This window comes from Polyodon spathula, unplaced genomic scaffold, assembly GCF_017654505.1.
Source record: "Polyodon spathula isolate WHYD16114869_AA unplaced genomic scaffold, ASM1765450v1 scaffolds_650, whole genome shotgun sequence".
NCBI classification, from domain to species: domain Eukaryota; kingdom Metazoa; phylum Chordata; class Actinopteri; order Acipenseriformes; family Polyodontidae; genus Polyodon; species Polyodon spathula.
In genome coordinates this window covers 1-21,396 of record NW_024472139.1, presented here as the reverse complement: position 1 = coordinate 21,396, position 21,396 = coordinate 1, and the positions used below count along the sequence as shown (strand labels likewise).

At 37.6% G+C, this 21,396-nt stretch overlaps 1 protein-coding gene across 2 annotated transcripts; it reads left to right on the top strand.

Moving 5' to 3' along the window:
* Positions 1 to 2,162: 2,162 nt before the first annotated feature.
* Positions 2,163 to 21,294, top strand: LOC121308329 (thyroid hormone receptor-associated protein 3-like). Of its 2 annotated transcripts, none has more exons than XM_041240667.1 (12): positions 2,163 to 2,433; positions 2,589 to 2,677; positions 9,050 to 9,214; positions 12,560 to 13,510; positions 15,015 to 15,737; positions 16,005 to 16,177; positions 17,021 to 17,132; positions 17,327 to 17,411; positions 18,523 to 18,710; positions 19,321 to 19,492; positions 19,629 to 19,784; positions 19,964 to 21,294. In XM_041240667.1, exons 3-12 carry the CDS (start codon positions 9,081 to 9,083, stop codon positions 20,198 to 20,200), a joined length of 2,931 nt encoding a protein of 976 aa, XP_041096601.1. In that variant the 5' UTR covers positions 2,163 to 2,433; positions 2,589 to 2,677; positions 9,050 to 9,080; the 3' UTR covers positions 20,201 to 21,294. The 2 variants fall into 2 exon arrangements, with proteins under 2 accessions (XP_041096601.1, XP_041096600.1); XM_041240666.1 differs by having other exon boundaries at positions 19,626 to 19,784.
* Positions 21,295 to 21,396: the final 102 nt, after the last annotated feature.

Below are 21,396 nucleotides of genomic sequence, written 5' to 3'. Positions count from 1 at the left end.
ATATTAATATAGCTGTCCTCGATGTCAACTATGAAAATGTAACTATACTTCCCTATGTTATTCCCCTATCTTATACTGCTATTTAATCAACTTTCCAGACAGAGCTAAAGCAGCTGTGTTGCGGATGATTCTTCAGGGCTATCTTGACATCCCAATAGCAATGGCATCCCATTTGTCTGTATGGTGAAAGCAGTAGCTTGTGTACAGTAACTGTGACTCATACACAAACTTATTCCATTGTATACAGTATTGTATATTGTATACTATACTAAAATATAGTGTTTTGGCCACAACTATAGAATACAGTAATATTTGTAACCACTATGCAGAACAGCAGGGTATGCCTTTTAACCTCCTCTCATATTCTGTAATGCCAGTGCATCACACAGCGTGGGCTGGTACAAGCAGGAACCATCTTTTTTCTGATACTACATTGGTCCAGTTTAAAGCCATTGTGGCTAACAGATGCTTTCAATAGCTGCACTTAACCAATGCCTTTTATTGCTGATGTACAGAAATGGTAGAAAATGAGTGTGTTACTTTTTTAATTACATTTTTTTTTTGTTTTCTCATTGAAGATTATCAGTTGTAGAAAGTATGCTCTGTGCTTTCATCATTAATGTAAATGCTGCTGTGGTTCCTTGAAGCAGGGAAAGCTGAGCTCAGATACGATCTTATAAAAAGAAAAAAAAAAAGTAAATTAACTAAACAAAAAGCGCTTTGACTGTCAAAACCTGACCCGTATTGTACCGAGAGTTCAGAAAGGACACACAGCGCATCACTGCAGTTCCTTCTTTTAATGAGACAGGACACAAATTACATTTTTATGGCTTTATAACACAAGTCACATCGATTTTTGACCGAAGTCCACATACAGTACATGAGGAAATACTAAAGTAACCAATAAAGTTGTAATTTGAGTATGAGTTAAGCTTGTTTTCTAGACAAATGAAACTTTAGTTCTGCGCCTACATTTAAGGACCCTTACTTCCAAGAGTTTGTAACTTCAGATGACGTGCTCTGCACGTTCATTCAACTTTACTGGCAATGATGTCACAGTGACCTACTTTTCCCTGGTAACAACTGATTGGCTGAGCTTTTGTAGGCTAAGTTTCTGGGGGCCGCTTGTTGGCTTTGATTAAACAATTCTGCAGGCTCTGGCTAATTACTGACTTCTTGTTTGTAGTTTTTATCACCCCTGCGGTTGATGTGTGTGTTTTGGATATACATTTCCTAATAGTCTCACAACCATTTAATACACTACTGCATTGAAACAAAAACAAAGAAGTCTCTTGGTTTAGCAAAACATTACAAACACGCTCAGCTAATATCATTTGCAAGTCAATTTGCATAGGTTACAATGCTTTTAGCCTGCTTCACACCCCACCCTTTTATAACCCCTTAGAGTATGTATCACTTTTCTCTACTATGCTTTCACTGTACTTGTATGTGTGCCCATAGTACACTTTACCTCATTCACCTTTTTAAGACCACAATGATTAGGGTACAGCAGAGATTAAATGTACTTGCATTTGACTTTATGCTTGAATAGGTTTTTTTTTGTTCCCAGCAAGGATTCGTGTCTTTATTGAAACAGATGTACACATATTAGCTTTGTAAACAGTAGCACATGCCATGTGACTTTACTGCTTGAACTCTGTTTCAGGGTTTCTTTATCTGCTACAGTACATGCGGTATAGAGGTGCTTATTTGTGTAGGTAGTCCCCAAATGTGATGAAGGTACTGTAGACACTAAACCAAACCTTGGTATCCATATTGGTCTATAACCTCACACTTCTATATCATAATGAAATGCATGTGTGTAAAAATATTTACAGCTGTCTCTTTATTTTGTATTCCAAACAATATTATTATTTTTAATATAGATATTAAAAACAAGAAACAAAGACTGGGCAAACAACCAGTTTTAAACTGATCAATTCCAAAATAAAATGGAATTAATTAATTATATAGGATATTAAATTCCACACTGTCTTATAAAATACATGTTTTAATTTTTTTTTTTTACAAAATACTGTGACACATCATAATAACTCCAATAAAAACCTGAGCCTGCGCACAGAGGGACGGTTGACAGTTGAACGCCAACTTCCCTTTCCTCTTCTAAAAAAAAGAAAAGACGTCGAACGTAAGACGTCACCAGCATAGCGACGTTCTCGCGGTTCGGTTACCAACGCGTTGAAGGGGAGATTTTGGGGGGGCTTTTTATTTGCTTACCACAAACCAAGCTGATAGATCGATATTGCACTAAAGAAAACCTTTGTTTGGAGTTTCTTTAAAGTAAATGTAGGCGGGAACAAGGCGTCGCGGTGAACCTTGTTTGACAGGAAAACCCAGGAAGGGGAAATGTGTCCAGTTGTTGTGCGAGGAGTACTCTGCAGTGTGAGTGTAATGGAGTAGCATTTGCACACGGTAAGGCGCTCATCCACCATTCGTCGTGTGTTTTTAAAATGTGTATTCTTCTTACTCATGCATTGCATTAAGGGATCGAACTACCACACGTGTTGTTTTTGAAGAAAAAAAAAAAAAAAAAAAAAAAACTGTTTTCGTTTTTTTTTTTTTTGCAGATCTGAAAATCTTTGCGAATGGTAATATTTTGTGACTGGTGATAAGTTCAGAGTTGGCACAAAGAAACACGTCGAAAAGAGAAACTAAGGTAAGTTTTTTTTTTTTGGATACACAACCGTTTTCAGGAGTTTAGGCCTACATAACAATGCGTGAATAAACCCGGTCTCCTGCGCACGCACCTTTGCAGTAATTTACTTAGTGTTTTGAACCTAGGCAGCGTTGCTGTAGTTTAAGGTTATTTCGACATGTTTCGCTCACTATAATAATAATAAAAATTTGTTGACATCACTAATGTACATGCTTTCTGACTTGCCTTATATTGTAAATATTTTTTTCATTTTCAAACGTGTTGACATTTTGTTTTATTATTATTATTATTATTTATTTGTTAAAACGGACATATTTACTACATTTAGGATGAAAATCGTATGAGTCTGTGGCACGTATCGCGCAAGTCCGTAAAATACACATTCAAATGGCATTTGATTTAGGAAAGAAAAACAAACACGCCATAAGGTACATGAATCGTTTTATCGACACACGAGGTGTGTATTTTGCCATTTCCCTTGACAAACACGTATTATGTTTTTTTTTCTTTAAATGTATTTTTAAAATATAAGTATATCATTGGTGAAGTATTACAGTACTGTAAATCGATGTACGAGATGGCTGAAATTAGCATGGTAAGCAGGAGGCGGGGTTGAGCAGGATTTTGACAAATCCACGATGTGATGAATCATCCCAGCTGTTGATCATCCCCCACACCATAATAAATTAAGAGAAGTCCCCTAGCATGCCCAAAAGTATGGTTAAACTTAAAACATTGGTGAATTTAATTGTTAAATTAGGCCAATTGTAGCATTTTTTTTTAACACTTAGACAACAAGCCCTGCTAACTGCAACTCCCAAGAAACTCGCTTGACCCTTTTTGAATTGATAGTTTAGGATGCAGGAAAATATCCTGCATGCACTCACCAGAAGGAAGGCAAAGTCTAAACTATAAAGATAAATGCCTAATTCATTTGAGCATATATCTTTGGAGTCTTAGAGATTTGCTAACATGATAATTGTGGGACTAATCAGCCTTGCTGTGGTGTCAGTGTGTTGAGCTTATGAAGTTAACTGTCCAGCAGCTTGTCAACCACATCCTGTTGCAAAGAACGATTCAAGACGCTTGTGTTTTGCAGTTTTGTACTCCTGCTTTGCACAGATACTTCAGCTTTAATGGGTTCATATTTCAGTATGAACATTTTTGAAACGGTAGGAGATGTCATTAACATGCTAAAACCTACATCCGTTCACAAGTTAAGTTAAACATTAACATTTGTTAGAGCAAAGTCTTCGTCTAAATCAAGAACACAAATAAGAAAACAAATTGTCTGTTTATCCAATAATTTAGAGTAGCCATTTGTTTTATCAGGCATTTGAGCTGATGAATACTGTTCCTTTAACCTGTACTGAAGGCACTGTTTATGTAGGGAACATTCTTATAACTTGTATAAACAATTAAAAGTAGATAAGGTCCTATTTTAAGTCACGCTAGTCTCCCCTTCTCTCCGTTCCAAGAAACATTCTACTCATATTTTATTTATTTTTTAAATAACTGTTACAACAGTTTCCTTTACCATGCTGTAGATGACCCAATAATTTGTCAACTACAGTGTACTTTACAACTGTGTAAATGGAAGTTTCTAACATAATACAAGTCAGTTGCCTTGGTGACTGTGCTGTACGTGTGCAATAGCTTTGTTACGTATGTATATATATATAAAAAAAAAAAAAAAAAAAATGTGTGTGTATATATATATATATATATATATATATAGCCCCAAATGGCTTATAAAAAGGATATTCAATGGAAGACATTGTTCTATGGCACAATATTCCTTTGAGGGACCTGGCAGAAGATATGAATGAAAATACAGGATGTAAAACTGTTAAAACATGCATGCAAATACCAGAGTAGCACTAAATGGAATACATTCAACTAGAGAATTCATTTTGTTTCATTTTAATGTGCTCCAAAACTTCTGCAAAGGTCAGAGGTTGAGCTGACTACAGACGGGGAGAGGATTGGATACTGGATTGTTTTGTTGAGTTCAACTAAAGTGGTCAGGACAAGGAGTAACATGTTTGTTAGGAATGAACAATATGGGTTTCATCTAATGAAAAAAATCATGGGTCTTTTTGCACATAACACATGAATGTTTTCAGTTGTGTTTTGTAAAGTCTACATATTAAAAAATAATAGTGAATAAAACAACATATTTGCTGGCTTGCCGTAATGTCGAATGATTAGTAATTGACTGCTTATCTCTGACGTTAAGTCTGATTAACACTTACGCAAAGTAGTCTGGTTCTGATCAGGATTTGTGAAACTAGCTCATGAAGTTTCAGTTCTGTGCCTATATTTAAGCCACTTCTTTGCAAGACTTTGATTGCACTTGAGGACACACAAGCCCAAAAACCTATGTTCTAATACTGAAAACCCACCCATTAAAAACCTGCTAGCCACTGTGACACACTGTCAGCCGAATCAAGCTGCTTTTCCTGATATGGAGGTTGGAGGAGTGCCTTTTCTTTGGCAATATCAAGTTACGATCTCTTTGTTTCCAGCCACTTTCACCCTAAATGATATAAACAGGTGACAGACACCACATGGAACAGCTGTCCATTGTGAGGCCTTGACTTGGATTCTAGGAGATGATCAGCCTGTATTTTCACCGGAAACATTTCTAGATGGAAAATCCCAGTGATTAGACTGCCTGTATATCAGACAGCTGCGCTTAATTATCATTTGGGGTACTTCACTCTGAAAATGCATTCCTCCCCCCTGTTTATAACTGTGTACGTCAGCCATATCAGTTTTACTAAGGCAAATCTGTTGCTGCTGACAGTACTGAACTGCTACATTTAATTAAATGCAGCAGTGCAGAGTCATTTTGATCAATAGTCTTCATAATAACGCCTGCAAGCCACCAACAGTCCCTGGGTACCCAGTGTGCAACCCACCGTCTGTCTCCAGGTTAAATGGACACATGTGGTTTTCTTTAGTTTGAAAATAAATAAGAAGAGCGTCATCCATGTTAACCCACCTACAGAGATGAAGTGCTTTGATTCAAAGTTCAGTGGGTCCTATCCACACAACTTTTAAGGGGTGTAAAACATCTGAGAATTAAACAACAAAACAAGTTAGTGTTGTGAACTAAAAACCTAATTTAATAATCAAAATGGGCTTCATAAATAGTCCTTAAAGTGTTGTGTTTGGTGGAATACATATGATTAACACACTGCATTGCCTTGGCTCCTGAACAAGTAAGTTAATGTGGCACAGTTCCATTGTTTTAAATGGATGAAGTATTTTATGTTTTTAAGATTAGAGATTGCAATGGCAGACTGGTGTTCATTCTGTTCTTGTGTAAACCTTCCTGCTGAAAAGAAAACAGTTTTGTTTTATTGTTTATGGCAAAATCTGAGAAGGCAGACTGGGAGAGTATATAAAATCTTGATTTTCATGGAATGATGCATTGGTTATTTTGGGATAATTCTGTGTCGCACAGCCCAGACTAGCATTCTAGTAAGGAGAGTTAAAACCTGATTATTATTGCTATTACATATAAATCATTGTTGCCTAAGCCTGTTGACAAACAATACACTGATCCAGGGTGCTTGCAGACACAGAAAGCTATCCAACTTTTATTGAAATAGAAGATGGCCTTTTTTTTTTTTCATTTTCTCAATTATTTTTAAAACAACCTTGAGTGTTTTTCATTGTGGACATTAAGCAGAACAGAAGTTTCCTTTCAAAAACCCACCGTTAACAAAAATTTAAGTCAAGTCAGCAACCACAAACGTCAAGCTTTGGGAGCCAAGAACAATACAGCTGAAGAAAGGACCCATGAAAAAATCCATGTCAGTATCCTTTAAAGTTTCAAATGAGAGCAGACATACACAGATGACTATGCATCATACAGCTGGAGGATTGTCTATGTCAGGTAATGCAGGATTATATCCATTTAGCTTTTCAGTACTGCTGTACAGGTGTCCATACATTCTGAACTCTTTCATTGCCCAACCCTCGGTGGCAACAGAAATGTGGCAGGAACAATCTGTTAAGCAGAAAATGCTTAATAATTTGATGCTTTGGGTGATTCTTAGCTTCACTATAAAATAATTAAAAAAAGAAAGTAGGGACAAGGTGCCTAGGCAAGTGTTTACATTTGCCTTTACAAATTTTGGGCATATCCTGCAGTCTAAACTCGGAGAGAGGAAGCAAGACTGCCTGTCCTATGTCAATAGAAACACACAGCATTTGTGGTAAATGGCAATTTGATTTAATTCTAATTTTCTTCATTGACTGCAGAATTTCAAAAGTGATGATGGTTAATCCACATAACATGCCGTCATTATAAAGGATGAGCCAGTCCATGAAAATGGTATGTTCTGTGATAAATCCACAATATCATATTGATGGCAAGCGTAAGATCATTAAGTCTTTGAATTTCCCACAGTTTGATATTGATGTCCAAGATCCTGTTTAGTTAGTCAGCTGGCTTGCTTTTTATTTGGAACCGTGATTAAAGTCAGTTGGCTAATGTTGATATCCAAATTAACCAGTGCCAGAAGCAATAAATTTGCAGTAAGCGAAACACTAATCGCAGAAGAGCTTTTAAAGTCTTCTAAGTTAGGAATGGGTTTCCCTTTACAAATGTAATTTGCAAAATTCATAGCATGCTGGTTTTGTCCGCATGGTCGTATGAGAATTCTACGGTTTCTTTTGGGGGGATTAATGAAAAGGAAGGCATTCTATATTAGTTGACCCCTGGATTGTTAAGTTCAAATGACACAGCTGCAGGCAAAATGGGCTTCGACTCTTCTTTTTATAACTAACGTGGGATGGTACAAATACAGGCTAAGGGATTTATTTTATGTTTTTCTTATATTTCAATAATTTATTTATTTTTGTCGCCAAGTATAATTGTCAGCTTGTGGCGGTTATGTTCGTTTTTTTTTTATTTTTTAAATGTTGTAGCTGCTGTACTGGTACCACAAAGCCAGCACATTAGTCACAGTCGCAGCTAATTTATTACCGTACTTCGGTTTTCGGAAATACAGGGCAGTTCCTGTTTGATGCTGAAGTTAGATAACAATTATTAAAAACCAAACATTGACTCAAGTGAAATCCATTTAAATGCTGCTCAAATCATGATTGGGGTGCAAAAGAATACAATTCTAGAAATTGCATTTGTTAATTTTAGTGCATGGTGGTTTGTAAACTGTAGTGGAACAAATATTACACTACTGTGCTAAACTGTGTTCCTTTGACTACTGGGCCTTTTAAAGGTTTTTATTTGATCTTTGTTTCACAGTTTTGGTTAACGAGTTCTAAACAGCCTGAAAGGGAATTGATGAGTTATATAAGAGTGTATAGGCAGTTTTCAGTAATGTAGAACACATTTAGTAAAGGGTGAGGTTACATGTTTTAAAGCTTATTTTGAGTGCTTATCATCCCAGTACATTTCTGTGGTGATACAGTAGGGTATTGGGAGATGGGTGCTTGTTTGTTGAGCCAACAAGTTAGTTAAAAACGAAGGCATTAAACCCTGTTGACAGTGGAAACGGGGATAAATCATTTGTCCCAGGCTGCTCTTATCCTCGACTCTTGAAATACGATGATTACTACTTGGAAGAACCTAAAAACACCCCCCATGACATTCATCTCTGATCCCAGGTTGACGATATGCTAGCAGTTTATTATTCTAACAAGGCATTGTTAGACATTCTGCAGGTTTGTGAAGCTTAATACCAAACAAATCCTGTGCTCTGCGCAGCGCTCAAAAATAAGAATGGAGTGGAATTTACCTCTGTGTATTTGAGCTTATTTGTTAAGATATCCATGTCATTTTTAGTTTGTAAATCCTGTTTTCAGTACTGCTTCTCATTTTAGAAGTCAAACAGTTTCACTTTCACTGAACCAGCAGCCACAGGCAATCTAACTTTTTTTTTTTTTTTTAAATGTATTTTTAATATTAATCGCAAAGTCCCAGCATTGTTTGTTTTTTCCTATCCCTTTTTGGAGCAGTAATTGTCCAAATTGAATGTCAACAAAGCACTGAGCCAGCTATTAAATATTTACCGCCTTGGAGGAAATATCCCATTAGGAGCAAAACACTGCAGATAATGTGACTGCATGTACTGTATATTGCAAACCAGATAATTTAAGACAATGTGACCTCTTTTATATTGTAGAATGCCCACATCTACAGTAAAACTTGGGGCATTGACATTGGAAAGGAGGTTTGTGTGTGCATGTCCATATCCAAGGATTACTCTGTTATTGTGTTTACATTGTATCATCTAATGTAGCTGAAAGGAAAGAGAACTACAAGTGTATGAAGTTTCTGTAAAGGGTGGTGAGAATATAATGTTTAAAAACTCTTTCCTTTGTGTCTTTCAACAGACAGCTGAAGGAATCTTACCTGTCGGGAGCGATGTCTAAAGTACCGAAGTCTAAATCTGCCTCCAGATCCCGTTCTAGATCAGGGTCTAGATCTCGGTCACGTTCATTCTCACGATCTCACTCAAGAACTAGGTCAAGATCCCGCTCCAGAAAACACAGATACAGGTAACACAGATATGTTTTGAAGCTTAACCTAACTTAGAGCAGATCCCTTTTACTGCTCCCTATTTTCACAGTGAATGAAACCATCTGACTTCTAATTGAGGGGCTGTCAAGCAGCCTGAAGTTTTAGAATTGTAATTGGGTGTTTTTTTTTCCTTTTAGAAAAAATTGCACAATGATGATTTGGATTAAGTAGCTTTGAGAATCCAATCCAGTGTGTTTCAATAACTACTTTTTTTTTTTTTTTTCCTGTTTAAGCATTCTTAAATATGAATGTGTTCCTGTTTTTAGTATTAAGTTAGCACTGTAAATGTGATTACAGTACACCATTTCTACATGTGTTTCCATTGTGTGCTTTTTTTCGTTTTGGAATCCCAATCTGTCAATTTACAGAAGAATCAACATGTAAATTGAGAGCACTATTTTGTTACAAAACACAGTATCATATTTTTTTAATACTGTGGCTGGAACCCTGTCAGATTTTGTAATGCAGCATAAGAAAATGTACAAACAGGATGAGGCCATTCGGCCCTTCTAATTTCGTCGGGTCTGTAGTAGCTGATAGATCTCAGAACTTTGTCAAGTTTGGTCTCAAGGATCCAAGTGTTCCTGCCTCAACAACATGACTAGGTACCCCGTTCCATATCACACAAATGTCTTATCAAAGAGAAGCACCCTTTTAGAAATGTTGTTTGAGTAGCACTCTGAAGTGAAGAAAGATGAAAGCACACTGCACATTCTAAACGCTGTGCACTGCTGAAATCAGAAACCAAAAGTATAGACTGGAGAACACAAACCGCAAGTATATACTGGGAAGCACAAACTTAAAACGCTACAAAAAAATGGCTTTTTTAAAATTTTGGAACATTACCAAAAGTACTGTATTTGCTTTTCTCTGATCTATGTATTTTAAGTAGTTAAGTGATGTTGCCTGTTTTGGATTGCTTAAGGTCTACATCAAAGTGTAATACTTTGTACTTGTGGAGTGGAAATGATAGTGGTGTTTCTAATTTTTTTAATGTATTTTGTTAAACTTGTCTTCTATGGAATTTTGAATGGATTAAGGACCAGAGATGCTGTATAAAGAGGTGGTATGGTGCCAAGCACGAAAAAGAAAACCGCTTGAGTTATTCAGCTATGACTGCACCAATTTATTTTTGCTGTGCATTATTGTGCACATGCTTCATGTGTTATAACAGGGTTTTCAATATTTAGAAATAAGCTTCATGTAACCTGTCAGTATTAATAGTTTTGTTTTTTATTCACATTACTAGCAATGCAATATTTTTTTAGATCCTTCTAATCCAATGAAATTGCCTTGTGTGTAAAACTAGTGTGTTGTCAGACATTGGCATAGCAGACCATTTATTATGTTTTAAAAAAACTAAACCGAGGCATGTTGCTTTATACTCCTCAAGTGATTCCGTTTCTTGTCTAGACAATTTTCAGATAATGAGGATTTCCAATCCAAAAAAAAAAAAAAAAAAAAAAAAAAAAAAATGCGTTTAATTTGTTTCAGCTGCAGTGATTTTGATGTTTTTGGCTCTTAATTATGCTCTACTAAGTGCACACTTAAAAATGTTAATGCATTTTATATTTGACCTTGTAGCAATCTGAACATCTGTTGTTGCAGAAATATCATCAGTTTATTCAGATGGAAATTTAATATAGGGTTTACTGTTTCTTGCTGTGACGATTAACTGGCAAATGGGCTTCTGAAAACCTTCAATTTTTCAGAGGTGTCAGGTGTCAAAAGACTAACTATATACTTAAAAATATCATGTGTCAAACATGAACTTTTCTTTCTGTGCAACTCTTTGTCAGGAACTAAGAAAGACTTATGGTTGTGTATATTTTGATTTGATATGCAATGTCTTGAATTTGAATAAACCACCAACTGGAGTGTTATGAGGGGTTGTGAAATTATTTGTAGGTTGTAGGTTAAGAGGCTTAAGTTTGAATGATTCTTTTTGTTTTTATTCTTGTAAACTATTTTTCCAGTCTGTGTGGTAAAAATAAGTTTTGTTATTTAAAAAAAACAAAAAAAAACAACTGTCTATTATAAACTGAAAATGTAGTTTTTAAGGCACATATTAGTAAAGTTAAACCTCTTAGTTGAATCTATTTTAACGGTTTATTCTGTTTTGTACAAAAATTGGAATGCCTTAAGTAAAAAGAGAAAATACAATCTGGGTATTAAACCAAATTTACAACAGGCATCTCTAGTAATTGGCAACTGGAGCCCACCATGCATCTTGGGGGATTAGAGCAGAAATGTTTCCCTCATGGCCCATGAGACCGCCTCTTTCCATCAGAACCCACATAAGAGATACAGATTCAGTTTGGTAGGCTGAGTTTGCAATGCTCCGTGTTGTGCTTTCTCAGTTTGAACTTGCTTCCAATGACAAAACGCACTGGGTGAGTGTACAGAGCTTGCATGAGTTCTTTTAAAACTAACTGAAATCTGCTCATTTAATTTTGCATTATACGTTTAAAAAATAAAATAAAAACTTTATTTGAAAGTTTGCTTTTGTTGAAGAGAACAGTATGTGCCTTTCACTGTTTTACTGTTGTATTTTGGTTTTCATTTTTTTTTCTGCTTTGTGGTTTGTCTTGGGTTCCTTTTTAATTAAATTAAATGTTTTGTTAAAAAAACGATAAATTTAACAACAAGAATTCAAATAAGAAGTTAACTATGTAGTGTAACAGTACAGCAAATGCCTTTTTGTTTTTGTAGTTTATTATCTTAAATGTTTTGTAGTTTTAAAGTTTTCTTTGTATTGCTTATTATATAAATGTTTTTTGGCACTTTTCTAAAGAAGAAACAAAGCACTGTTAGTCATTGTCTGCATGCTGTTATAGTTAAACATGATAACATCTGCAGCTAATTTCTTAAAAGATTTTTTTAATGTATTTATTTTTTTCCCAAAAATCTGGATAGGTGTGTGTTGGGAAGCATAATGCCAAACAACAAATATTGAGTAGTTTAATAATTTTACAATGTTCAATATTTGGGCTAACACGCTCATATTTTAAAAGCTGGATGAATATGTGTACCAGTATTGGCAAAGCAGTCGCTGAGTAATTGAAGGAATAGCTCAACAGTGCCGCCTTGTGAAAACTATGTAAACTACAGCCAATTCATTTGTCAGCTTTTATTTCTAGAAATAATCAGAACTTTTAGATTTTGCAAAGTAAGTAGGAACATGCTGCTGTGTTAGAAAGCAGAGACTCAGGCTGTTGATAGCGGCAGCATTTATAACGTTACAAATGGCATGTAATGATAATACTCTCTAAACTGGGGAACACAGCCATTCATTACGTTTTTTTTCTCCCCCCCCCCCACAGTTCTAGATCGCGCTCTCGCTCAAGGTCTCGCTCCCCACCCCACAACAGGGAGCGGAACTACCCAAGGGAGTATCAGAACAACAACCGCGAGTTCAGGGGGTACAACCGAGGCTACAGGAGGCCTTACTACTACCGCGGACGTGGCCGAGGGTACTTTCCACGCGGCCGATTCCAGCGGGGTGGAGGCTATGGCAATGGCAATTACCGGCCCAACTGGCAGAACTACCGGCAGCAGCAGCCCCAGCAGCAGCAGCAGCCGCCCCACCATCAGCACAGCCCCAGGCGAGGGCGCTCTCGGTCCAGAACTCCCAAGAGAAGGTCTGGAAGCCCGAGATCCAGGAGCCGATCCAGATATTCTGACCGCTCTTCTTCTGGTCACTCGAGGAGGTCCAGGAGGTCTTCCTCTTCTGACTCCCGCTCCTCCTCTCAACATAGCCGCTCCGGATCTTCCAAACGGAAGACTGTAAAGGGGCAAGAGCAGAGCGGGGCAGCGGTTTCTGCGGCCATGGAGTCCCAGATAGCAGAGTCCAAGGATGAGGGGTCTTTAAGCACCGCCAACAACGAAAACGCACCTGAGGTGTCCTCGGGTAGCTGGCAAGGCTTGACAACTTACGATACCAGCCCTAAGCGCGCCAGCCCGGTGGTTCGCTCTGCGATAATTGTGAGTCAGAGTGCCGCTGCAGCACGCCCCAGTCCTGCTCTGCAGTCTATCGCAGTCAGGCGCTCAAGCCCGGCTCAGAGAGGCTCACAAAGCCCATCCCGATCCAGTGCGTCGGCACCGAGCCCAGCCCTGCGCAGTGCCTCTTGGCAAAGCTCGGGCATAGGCTCATCTAACAAGAGCCCTCCACAGAAACAAAGCCCTTCGGCAGTTTTTTCAGGCTTTGGATTCTTTTCAAAGGAGGAGAGCAGCAGGGCAGGTGACACAGGATCTGCTGTTCCTTCATTTAAAAAGTATGTGCTTTTTTTGTTTTTTATGCTTTATTTTGTATCGCCTGTAAAACAATGTAACATATCTCACTGTTTACAGAAATGATAAAGTGCTGTTGCTGCACTCTTTTACCTTTATCACATGCATGCAAGTAAGTGGCTCATCAGGACGAGGAATAGTTTCTTCCCTGGTTTTTCCATTTACTGCACTGTAAATATGCAAGTATCTGGATTTAGCAGAAGCTGCAAGGCACATCTGTGAACAGCATTAAGCGGGTGTAACTGAGGTGGGAATACTGTACATTAAGGATTTTTTGAGTCCAATGGGAATTTTGCTTTGGTGAATTTTGCACGTTTGCCTTTGTCATTCAACAGCCGTGTACTGCTGTACCATTTACAATGACGCTAGTACTATACTAGGCCTACATGATGGTTCAAGCTAGAATACATTTTAATCCGAATGGTACATGAATGCACAGTTGAGGACTAGCAAAGTCTTAGGAAGGACTTGTATGTTTCAATCTATTTTTTTTTCCCCCCCTTAGGACTCTATGATAATATTTTCTTGTTTCAATTTTTAGTTCAGCTTCAAAGACCCATGGAAGACTATTATTTTATTATGGGAACTCTAGTCCTCAACTAAAAATTAATTAAAGCAAAAATATGACGGCTTGTTTATGCATTAGATGCACGTGATGGGCAATCTCAAATGTTTAGGAGAGGTCTAAGTAAATATATAAGTAAGTATGAGACTTTCATGTGAATAAGATAATGGCCATTATGTGACATGTCCATTACAATATATACATCCACTCTGTTTGTAATGCATGGTATAAACATGGAGAGCTGGGGATATTGTTGCAGAATTTAAGCCTTCAAATGTCTGTTTAGTAAGCAAAATAATAATAATTTTGAGGATCATGTAGATCTGCCATAGTTAAACAAATGGTCAATTAAATGTTAACTACAAATATGTACCACTGTGATAGTTATATACAGGAAACATGTTGCTACTTGAGTGTTAAATGATACTTTAGCAACTGGGAACTTATTATCTGGCCTCTACTATTTAGCTAGCAAACAGAAAAATGCATGAATTATTGGTATAGTCTGTATAGGCAATTACATTGCTTAGTCATTGTAAACAACTAACATTGCGAACTTGCAATGACTTGTATTTAATGAGCTTTTTTTGAGATACTGCACTTTCTCTTGAAAGAGGTCTGTCATATCACCTTGAGAAAGCTTAGAGAATGTAAGAACACTGTTTTGAAAAATAATAATTATCCCTTGAAGATCAGCTATACTATTTCTGGCTAGTGTCCTCTTGCACTCAGAATGTGACATGCCTACGTTCTAAACTAATTTGCACACCTTCTACCTCTGGTCATATAGAGAGTATTGTCTTTTGCCGATACAAAACATGTGAGATGTAACACTCAACAAAACCAAGAGGTACTGCAGATGAATGACCTTAAAAGCACCTTTTAAAAGTTTTTTTCACCCCTCTCCCCCTTTAATTTAACAGATACATGGAGGAGCAGAAGAGTAAAACTCTGTTGCAGGAATGGGAGAATGGAAGAGAGAAAGAGCAGAAAGCAATAGATCTAGAAAGGGATAAAGGGAATGGCAAGGCAGGAACCTCCGAGAGAGGGGCTGCCAACATTACTCTCAAGTCCGAGTACTATGGCAAAAGCGAAAAAGAAAAATACAAACACAGCAACGAGGCTGAGGAAGAGCATGAAAAGAGATACAAAGTTAGGAGCCAAAAAGAGCGCGAGTTTGAGGAGGAACCTAAGTTCAAAGGCAAAGTCACAGTCACTGCCAGCAGAGATCAGGACGCGCATGAGGAGCGGTTTAATAAGTGGGAGGAGTTTGCCTACTTCCCTACCGCTAAGGAGAAGCCTAGGAAAGTGGAGGATGAGGAGGAGGAGGATGATGATGATGATGTTGAAGATGAACTTTATAGGAGCATGAAGGAGGAGAGGGCGGTAGCTGCAGCGAAGAAAGCAGAACCAGCCGGCTACCGGGGCTTTTCTCCTGAAAAGATCCCGAAAGCCAGTAGGTACAAGGAGAAGCCAGGGCCGAGCCCATCCACACCTCCCAGGAGGAGCTCTGAGAACAGAGAAAGGGAAAGGCTTGTGGCCAGGAGGGAGGAGAGCCCACCCAGAGCGACCCCTCCAGCTTTCCCTGGTTATCGAGGATCTGAAGTTAAATTGAGAGTGGATCCTTTCCGGGAGGAGAGTGCAGGGTAATTTTTGTTTATTTTCAATTAGTTCCTGTAGATGAATATCAGAAGGGTGACTTTATTTAATAAGTGTCTCGTGCAACTTTCACAAAACCATCAAGCAAAAAAATAAAAAAGAATTTAAAAAAAAAAGGGCTTTTGTTAGGATAATGATGCTAAGTAAAGACTGACTTGTGATTTTTCTACATGATCTCAAGGAGTAGGGCTGATTTGTTAAGCTAAATTGTTGTTTCAGTTTATGTGAGTGTCTTTTTCTTTCTTTTTTTCTAGCTCCTCTGTAATATTGGCAAACGAGCGCCGTCTCTGTCGTGATCTTGTGCACCCCAGCAAGCAAGATCAGGAGTTCCGCTCCATTTTTCAGCACATTCAGGCTGCCCAGTCCCAAAGAAGTCCTTCAGAGCTGTTTGCGCAACATATCGTCACCATAGTTCATCATGTTAAAGGTAATTGATTACTGGACACCTCGCTTTCAACCTGCAAGACGGGATTGAGTAGCAAAGTCCACTACCAACAATATGCATTACTACTGAATAGTCATTACATAGGCTGTCTGACACTCTTGTCTGTGTGTGTACGCATGCAAGAGTATAGTAATATATACACATTTTTGGCTCAAGTGCATGACATCCTAACTTATAACTCCTGTAAATTTTAATGATTACATTGCTCAGATAAGACTATGGAAATAATGAATAGTGATAGAGACAAAGTTTGAGCACATTTCAAATGTATTCCTTATATAGCACATGCATGCTTTTGGCCTATGAACTTATTATGGCAATAATTCCTTGCAAACTTTATCAGGTGTCCTATGTATCACACTCCATTTGGTTAGGAGAGTTTAACCTGATACAGAACCATGCCAAGGGATGACTTCAATGAGACATAGATAGCCATACGTTATTCACGTTCAAAGATATAAATCCATGGAAGATGTGTTTTCCTGTGTACTGCTGGATATAAAGCTGTTCTGATTACCGTTCTATCAATGGAAATAATTCCTGCTCTGCAGTTAAGATGCTAATTAAAGTGGTATCTGTTCTCCCCCCCCCCACAATGCAATGGTAAGTTTATTTAGTCCTATTTGACATGCACTAATTTCTCTTTTTGAGTTTGTCTCTCGCATTCTTTGAGGATTACCTCAAGTCTGATTTGGTGTAACAAGGATAAGCCGCCTTCCTTTATTGCAACAGAAAGACCCACGCATGTAATATGATACAGATGACACACAGAATTGTAAAACTTGTTTAATTAAATTTTTCTGTATTTCCTTTTGAAATCCACAGCACAGCATTTTGAGTCTTCGGGGATGACGTTAAGTGAACGCTTTGCCATGTACCAAAGAAAAGCAGCTCAAAAAGAGACGCCCAAGACACGAAAGAGCCCAGAAATTCACAGGTAGGGATTTGCATAAGGAAACCTAAAACCTGGGGGTATGGCAGAGGTGCCTGTCACACTTTTAGCTGTATCTTGAGAACCTGTCATCCAATGGTAATGAAACTTTGCATGACTTTTTATTATTTTATTTTGTTAATGGTGTCTTAATATGTTCCAATAGTTTTACTGACCTTTTTTTTTTTTTTTCCCCCTAGGATAATTGATGTTTCTCCCAGTGCTTTTAGGAAACACTTGCACCTTTTTGAGGAAATGAAAAGCTCCAGGGAAAGCAGTTACAAGGTGACCGGATGTTTAAATGAGGTCTTTTCCAAATAGCAGCTTTGGGAGCAAAGCAAAATATATTCACAAGACAGAGAGTCCTGTGTTAGATGATCTTAAGTTTGTGTTTTTCTTTCAAAGGAGGTGCATAAATCTAAAAAAATGAGCGACAGTCTGTTTGTTTTGTTTAAATATACCCTCAACCTTTGTGATATGGTTATACTGTGGTACATGGCCACCAAGTCAAATGAGGTGAGCTTGAGGGGGAAAAAATGGAATGAACTTTGACCCAAGTATCCAAGCTGACAGAGGAATCTTGTCAATGTTGTTGTAAGTATTTTTAAACCAACTGAATGTAAACAGTCCTACTAATCATTTCACTTGATATAGACAAAGGCATGCAAAACAGTGGAGTGGTCAGTCATTTCATTCCAAAATTCATTCCTCCAATGAGATGATCTGTAGATTTCCACTTTTGTGATATGGTGTTTTATGAAAATAAAATAAAAACTTTTAACAAGTTAAAACTCTGTCCCTTTGCAAGCTAATTGGTCCCAAAACTCTGTCCCTTTGCAAGTTAGTTGGTCCCTGATTTATATCCTTCATGTATGAGGATCTTGGTTTCATAATATTTCAACGCATTGGATTTCAAGTGGAAGAATATTTTTTCAACGGTTTTACCTTTAGACATTAGAGACAATAAGGACCTGCAGTATGTCTGACGTGCAGCACTAACTATTCATCCTTTCCTCCCCTACTGGCTTTCAACCTCAAATAAAATATTACCAGCAGGGGGAGCTAGAGAATTGTATTTCTCAATATTCGGTCATTCACATGTTTATCGTCTCATAAAACAGTGTCTTGCTAACATATGCAATGTAGTCATTTGTTGTTATATTGGAATAATATTAATATTGAAGACATGATACAGATTTCTTTCTCAAAATTGCATACTAGTGACTTTAAGTTGTGCCGTGAATGTCTCAATGCAGTATCCAATGATTTTAATCCAAAAGCATTTCATCAGTTACGATGGTTTTTGAAATGCTATCCAATGCATGGTTCTGCCAGTTGAAAAGTTATTTGGACATGCTCTGAGATAACAACGTATCCTAAAAATTTCTTTTAACAGGGTGAAGATCCAAAAAACAAAGGTGACTCAGTGGATCTCCATCTTGATATTGAGCATCAGAAAAAATACTCCAGTAGGGAGCGAGAGCACAAAAGGGAAGGGATGAGAGATTCTGGAGACACAAGCCCTAGCAGAGAGAGATCCACTGAAAGAGCAGGAAAGCATCATAAGGAGTCCAAGAAGCTCAAGTATGTGCAACTTTAACTTCAGTGATACAGGGGGATTTCTCAAGCCATTTGATTACTTGAGAGCAGAGATTTACTCTTGTTTTTAACAGGAGTTATACAATAAAGGATCACAGAGAGCCCAGTAAGCTCAAGTATGTACAGTATTAACTTTCTTTTAAATGAAAGAGTGATTATAAAGGTACTTGCCCTCTTTGTTTTGAATAGCGGCGATGTGAAAACTAACCAAACAAAGGATGTCATCTATGAAGGAGTGTTGCAAGTACCTGTGAAAATGCTGCATTTTGCAGTTTTTGGAAGCTTTCAGTGCAGTTAATACACCCTTGGTGGTGATAATCCTAAAATATTGTTGCTCTGTTTCATTTTTCTGCACAAAACAGTAAACAGTGACTTTCTAACCACCCTGTATCCAGCGACAGCAGGTCACATAAACGTGAGCTTTACATGTCCATTCTAGAAACATGTTGCAATGTGAGAATCTCTGTGGGGTTTGTAAAGCATTTGTTGTTTTAAGACTTAAGGTTTAGGACTGTACCATTACTGATAGAACTGCTTTCAAACATTTCTTTTGCTTGCTGTCAATGTCTTTTTTTGTATTTTTGTGTTTTTGCAGAAAACGCAAGAAGAACCGAGAACGTTCCCGGTCTTCCTCGTCCTCCCACTCCTACAAAGGACGCGACTACACTGAGGAGGTAGAGGATAAAGAAGAAAGCTTTGACAAGTCCCAGCTGGGAGCCCGGGATTTCAGTGGCCCGATGGAAAGGGGCAGAGCAAGAGGAGGCTTTGTAAGTGAATATTGCTCTTTATACAATGATAATAGATTTATCTGACTGGACAGTGATTTGAAAAGCAAGATATTTCCCCAAGTTATATAGAAATGCCATTACCATGGCTGTGATATTTGTTCTTTAATTGCAGCAGTTTAGGATACGAGGAAGGAGCTGGAACAGGGGGAACTACCCAGGAAACAACAGCAATGGTAACCCTCCAAACCCTCCAATGCCAATTATTCTAAAACGATCCAAGGAAGAGGAGTGGGACCCAGAGCACACCCCAAAGAGCAAAAAATATTACTTAGTAAGTGCCTTTTGTAAGCAGGATTGCTTGAAGTGTTCTTTTTTTTTGTTTTGTGGTGCAACAAAACAATGAAGGCCAACCAGAACCCATACCAGAGTTTGGAAGTTTGTGTTTTTTTTTTTTTTTTTTTTTTCCTTCCAAGCCATTATAGTAATATATAATTGCTTTTCTTGAACCAGCATGACGACCGGGAAGGAGAAGGAGATAAGAAGTGGGCTGACAGCAGAGGCCGTGGTCGAGGCACCTTCCAGCGAGGAAGGGGGCGCTTCCTGCACAGAAAGTCTGGCACCAGCCCCAAATGGACCCACGACATGTTCCAGGGTAGTGGAGAAGAAGGAGAACTACAGGACGATGACAGCGAGACAGAACACAAGGAAGAGAGCAAAATGGGCGCTACTGCTGCCACAGAGCAGTAGGCCCAGGTTCACTCGCATACAGTAGTCGCAAAAGCCAACTCTTCCTTTATTATCCGAGGCAGGAATGGCTACAGAACTTGCTTGACTTAAAAAAATGAATACCAGTGCGAATAAAGTGGTATGTAATATATGCAGAAATCAATTTTATGACTGCCTATTAGGAGTCTTGTCACAGGAGAGCTTTAGGGTTTTTATCTTTAAAAAGTCCTATTCCTTTAACTAGTATTTAGCCTTATTCATGTACTCTGTGTGACATTTCTGTAAATTATTTTTGTCAGGGGAAACAAGGATGGGCTAAGAATAAATATGAGCACCCCTCTTCTCTTTTTCATTTTTTCATTTTTTTTTTGCTCGGCTTAAGAAGGCATGCATTTTTTAAATATTTTATTAAATTTTTTTGTGCCCTAGTCCAATATAGTTTAACTGATTGTATACTTTCTTACTGTCCTAATAAAATACTATTGATATGAACTGGCAACATGATAACCACATCTTGAGCAGGTTTTGCAAATAAGAACTGATCGATTGCGTGCTGTTTGGTGATTTTAGCTGTCAAGGACATTGATCTGAGATCCTTCCTGGGGTTAAGGGACCAATCTGGTGTGGGTCAAGTGCCTATCAAACAGGTTTGCTAAAAGTAAATAATTGCTGTCTGAATGTAATAGACTGTATACATTTTGGTCACTGCCTATTGGATATCAAAATGATTTGTGATGATGGTTTTGTATATAATAAAATAACTCAATGGAAACAGCTAAACAGTTGCTAGGTTTTAATGGCAAGAAGAAAACAAGAAAAAATAGTTATAGTTTCAGAGACAACATTTAAGTTTCAACAAACTGGTTAAATCATTTTAGGAATGACATTTAGATTTTTTTTTTTTTTTTAACAATATGAATTTCTAAAGTCTTTAGGAATACATAAAGCAAGTCTGCACTCTTTAAATACTGGAGCCTTTTATCTGCTAAAAAATTGAATAACATTCTCAATAAAAAAAAATAAAAAATTCATAAGATAAATATCAGTACTAGTTAGAAAAAATTGGATTTTTGAATAATAGTACTTCAAAAATATGCTCTTGTACTATTTCTCCTTGATATATTTCTTTTTATGTTAATTTAGCGTTGTAGGCAGTGTGTTTGTTCAGTCCTTCTCAATCTGCATGCTTCTTCCTTTGGAATACTGGTACTTTTTTT

Bases quoted from the DNA above. Each gene is read 5' to 3' on its own strand.
- LOC121308329 (XM_041240666.1), top strand. From the start codon at position 9,081: ATGTCTAAAGTACCGAAGTCTAAATCTGCCTCCAGATCCCGTTCTAGA. The intron at 9,215-12,559 runs GTAACACAGATA...CCCCCCCCACAG, and splicing joins TCCAGAAAACACAGATACAG to TTCTAGATCGCGCTCTCGCT. The intron at 19,493-19,625 runs GTAAGTGAATAT...CTTTAATTGCAG, and splicing joins GCAGAGCAAGAGGAGGCTTT to CAGTTTAGGATACGAGGAAG.